This window comes from Chanodichthys erythropterus, chromosome 9, assembly GCF_024489055.1.
Source record: "Chanodichthys erythropterus isolate Z2021 chromosome 9, ASM2448905v1, whole genome shotgun sequence".
NCBI classification, from domain to species: Eukaryota; Metazoa; Chordata; class Actinopteri; order Cypriniformes; family Xenocyprididae; genus Chanodichthys; species Chanodichthys erythropterus.
Genome location: NC_090229.1, coordinates 3932231 through 3937230, shown reverse-complemented (window position 1 = coordinate 3937230; position 5000 = coordinate 3932231). Strand labels below are relative to the sequence as shown.

The window sequence follows — 5000 nt, the reverse complement described above, 5'->3', positions numbered from 1 at the left end:
TCTCATTAAAGCGTGACGTTGTTGTCTTTGCAGCGGACTGTGTGTCACAGACGGTCCGTCATCATGGAGTGAAGGGTTTATATCGAGGCTTGAGCTCGTTGCTGTACGGATCCATCCCAAAATCTGCCGTCAGGTACATAAACACACACTGATGCACACTTGAGCTGTGCAGCCAATCGCTGCTCGTTTATTTCAGACAGCTGACATTTATTATGCAGATTGTTGTTGTTCTGTAGAGATGGGTTGTGTCTCTCCCATGAGTCTGTGTGTGTTGAGTCTGACGAGGCGGCGGTGCGTGTCCAGCGCTGTCTGTCAGACGGATGCTCTCCGAGCTCTTCTGGTCACTTCATCACACATATAAACTCATGTCACGTATATATCGCAGCTCTGTGCATGTGAACTTCTGTCACTGTTTACTGACCCGCTGTCGCTCCACAACGCAGACTCTTCACACTGCTTTTTTCTACACAGTGACGTTTCATAGTGATCATAACCGGGCAAAAAAAAGCACTATTAAAGCAATCCTTACAGTCGTCCATACACTATTATATTTTTTTATAAATATTTAATTTTTTACATGAATTTTAGTTAACATTTGTGTCATTTTTATTAGTTTTTTTAAAATGTCATTATAGTTTTTATTCATTTTTGTTTTAGTTTATTTGTTTGTATTCATATTTTGAATTAGTTTTTATTTTTTATAATTTTTGTGATTTCTATTAGTTTTTTAAATGTCTATAGTTTTTCATTTTTGCTTTAGTTTCAGTAATATATTGTTGTAGTTTTTAATAATATTTTAAATTAGTTTTTATTTTTATATTTTTTATATTTTGATTTTAGGTATATTTTTTGTGTTTTTGTCATTTTTATTTTTTTTAAAAATATGTCTATATATTTTTCATTTTTGTTTTAGTTTATTAATATACTCTTATAGTTTTTAATAATATTTTGAATTTGTTTTTATTTTTTCATGTTGATTTTAGGTATATTTTTTGTGTTAATATGTCTATGTAGTTTTCATTAGTTTATTAATATACTCTTAGTTTTTAATAATATTTTGAATTAGTTTTTAGTGTTATATTTTCTTTTTTCATTTTGATTTTAAGTAACATTTTTGGGGGGTTTTGTGTGTTTTTGTCATTTTTATTAGTTAAAAAAAAATATGTCTATATAGTTTTCATTTTTGTTTTAGTTTATTAATATACTCTTATAGTTTTATTCATATTTTCAGTTACTTTTTATATTTTAATTTCAATTACAGTTTTAGTAATTTTGTTGTGTTTTTGTCATAAGTATTATTTTTTAAATGTCTATATATACATTGTTTTAGTTCATTAATATACTATTATAGTTTTTAATAATATTTTAAATTAGTTTTTAATTTGAGGTATTTTTGTGTTTTTGTCATTTTTTATTAGTTTTTTATAAATATATAGTTTTTATTTTTGTGTTTGTTCATTAATATTTTAAATATATTTTGAATTTGTTTTTATTTTTTTATTTTTTCATGTTTTTTGTGTTAATATGTCTATATATTTTTATTTCATTTAAAGTTTTAGGAATTTTGTTATGATTGCCTTTTTTATAATTTGTTTTAATATGTCTATAGTTTTTATATATTTTCTGTTTTAGTTCATAAATATACTAAATATATAATATATCAATATATCAATAATAATTATTTTTAATATTTCTATATAGTTTTTATACATTTTTGTCAACTTAAACTAAAAGCAATGAGAAATGTTGCCTTTGCAACTAACTGGAGTAAAACAAGTTTAAGTTTTTTATATTTTTATTCAGTTAACCTTTAGTTAAATTCAATAGTTAATAACTCTTAGTCTCTGAAATCATATGATAGTTTTATGTGAGAAACAAACTGACATTTTAATTGTAATTCAGTGCTGCTGAATCAGTCAATCATAATTGATCACGAGAGACGCAAGAACAATAATGTTTTAATGACATCAAACCTGCTGCTAATGATGCATCATATTGTTCGTGAATGTTCAGGAACGGGGGAAATAAGCATCATGTGAACAGAATATCGCACAAGATTTCTGTGATGCGGCTTTTTCCCATCTGACAGCTCCTGCTTTCGGTGTTTGATCCAGTCCAGACCGGTTCAGGATTGGTTTAGAGGCGTCTATGTCACTGTACAAACTGTCCCTTCATCCAGCGCTGCAACACTCAGATTGATTATCCTCTCCTCCGCTGCTGTCTTCCTCCTCCTCCTCTTCCTTCCCCCTCTTTTCATTAGCTGATTGGACTGGTTTTGTGCGGGTGACCTTGCGTTCGCCCCACTAATGGACGTCTGACACTGACTGCTGGATCCAGCCCAGATTACATTTATGACCTCCGTCTCATTTTAATGCAGCTGTGTCATCCAGAGCGCCACTCCCAAACCATCGATCAGGGACTGGATCGTGAACGCGCTTCGGCTCGGCTCATGTTTACACGGGCTCTGCTAATGTACATAATCTCAACATCAACTTGTCGCCTGAACAACTAGTTCACCGATTGGCTTTGAGCAAGTGCTGAATATTTAAGTTGGTTTCAGCAGAAACTGATTGCATTTTTTTATTTATTTTATTTTTGCATTAGTGCTACAAAATGTGTGGGAGACTGTATCCCATGATGCAACACACTCAGCTTGACCCTCCATTTTCTGTGTGACGAACCGGAAATCATATCAACCGTTCATTATTTGATTGGATTGCTAAAAGTCAAAACATTTTTGCACAAAATTGTGTTAAAAAAAGCTTGTTTTGTTTTTAATTAATGTCACCATGAAATCAAAATGGACTATTCTTATTTTTTATGCAATATTGTGGTGTTTATTATACATTATTTATCTGTGAATTGTTGTATACTGCATTCTTTTTCATGTAATATTTTTAAAAATAGTAATCAGTATTCAGCATACTGCTGTGTGGAATTTTTATTGATGCATACTGCATGCTGTTTAAGATTATTTAAAAAGTAGAATGCATGCTATTTCTGTCATTTATAGATATTGCAGAAACAGTAGTAGTTTCTTAGTATGCTGTTCATCCTTTATTATTTTATTTTATTTATTTTATTATTTTATTTTATCCATTTTCCAAACTACTTGGTCTATGTTGGGTCATAGGAATGCATTTTATTTTATTTTATTTTATTTTATTTTATTTTATTTTATTTTATTTTATTTTATTTTATTTTATTTTATTATTTTATTTTATTTTATTATTTTATTTTATTTTATTTATTATTTTATCCATTTTCCAAACTACTTGGTTTATGTAGGGTCATAGGGATGCATTTTATTTTATTTTATCCATTTTCCAAACTACTTGGTCTATGTTGGGTCATAGGAATGCATTTTATTTTATTTTATTTTATTATTTTATTTTATCCATTTTCCAAACTACTTGGTCTATGTAGGGTCATAGGGATGGATTTTATTTTATTTTATTTTATTTTATTTTATTTTATTTTATTTTATTTTATTTTATTTTATTTTATTTATTTTATTATTTTATTTTATCCATTTTCCAAACTACTTGGTCTATGTTGGGTCATAGGAATGCATTTTATTTTATTTTATTTTATTTTATTTTATTTTATTTTATTATTTTATTTTATTTATTTTATTATTTTATTTTATCCATTTTCCAAACTACTTGGTCTATGTAGGCTCATAGGGATGCATTTTATTTTATTTTATTTTATTTTATTTTATTTTATTTTATTTTATTTTATTTTATTTTATTTTATTTTATTTTATTTTATTTTATTTTATTATTTTATTTTATTTTATTTATTTTATTTTATTTTATCCATTTTCCAAACTACTTGGTCTATGTAGGGTCATAGGGATGGATTTTATTTTATTTTATTTTATTTTATCCATTTTCCAAACTACTTTGTCTTTGTTGGGTCATAGAGATGCATTTTATTTTATTTTATTTTATTTTATTATTTTATTTGATCCATTTTTCAAACTACTTTGTCTATGTTGGGTCATAGAGATGCATTTTATTTGATTTTATTTGATTTTATTATTTGATTTGATTTTATTATTTTATTTTATTTTATCCATTTTTCAAACTACTTGGTCTATGTTGGGTCATAGAGATGCATTTTATTTTATTTTATTTTATTATTTTATTTTATTGTTTTATCCATTTTCCAAACTAATTGGTCTATGTTGGGTCATAGAGATGCATTTTATTTTATTTTATTTTATTTTATCCATTTTCCAAACTACTTGGTCTATGTTGGGTCATAGGAATGCATTTTATTTTATTTTATTTTATTTTGTTATTTTATTTTATTTATTTTATTATTTTATTTTATCCATTTTCCAAACTACTTTGTCTTTGTTGGGTCATAGAGATGCATTTTATTTTATTTTATTTTATTTTATTTTATTTTATTTTATTTTATTTTATTTTATTTTATTTTATTTTATTTTATTTTATTTTATTTTATTATTTTATTTTATTATTTTATTTTATTTTATCCATTTTTGAAACTACTTGGTCTATGTAGGGTCATAGGGATGCATTTTATTTTATTTTGTTTTATCCATTTTCCAAACTACTTGGTCTATGTTGGGTCATAGAGATGCATTTTATTTTATTTTATTTTATTTTATTTTATTTTATTTTATTTTATTTTATTTATTTTATTTTATTTTATTTTATTTTATTTTATTTTATTTTATTTTATTTTATTTTATTTTATTTTATTTTATTTTATTATCCATTTTCCAAACTACTTGGTCTATGTAGGGTCATATGGATGCATTTTATTTTATTTTGTTTTATCCATTTTCCAAACTACTTGGTCTATGTTGGGTCATAGAGATGCATTTTATTTTATTTTATTTTATTTTATTTTATTTTATTTTATTTTATTTTATTTTATTTTATTTTATTTTATTTTATTTTATTTTATTTTATTTTATTTTATTTTATTTTATTTTATTATTTTATCCATTTTCCAAACTACTT

General features: G+C 24.9%; 1 protein-coding gene across 1 annotated transcript in view; it reads left to right on the top strand.

Annotated features, from left to right (window-relative positions):
• The window catches only part of si:dkey-178e17.1 (tricarboxylate transport protein B, mitochondrial), a 29732-nt gene that overhangs the window by 17428 nt on the left and 7304 nt on the right, over positions 1–5000 (top strand). Inside the window, exon 3 of the mRNA XM_067393450.1 lies at positions 34–133. Within this exon, the coding sequence (XP_067249551.1) occupies positions 34–133 (100 nt within the window). The remainder of the gene's footprint in view (positions 1–33; positions 134–5000) is intronic.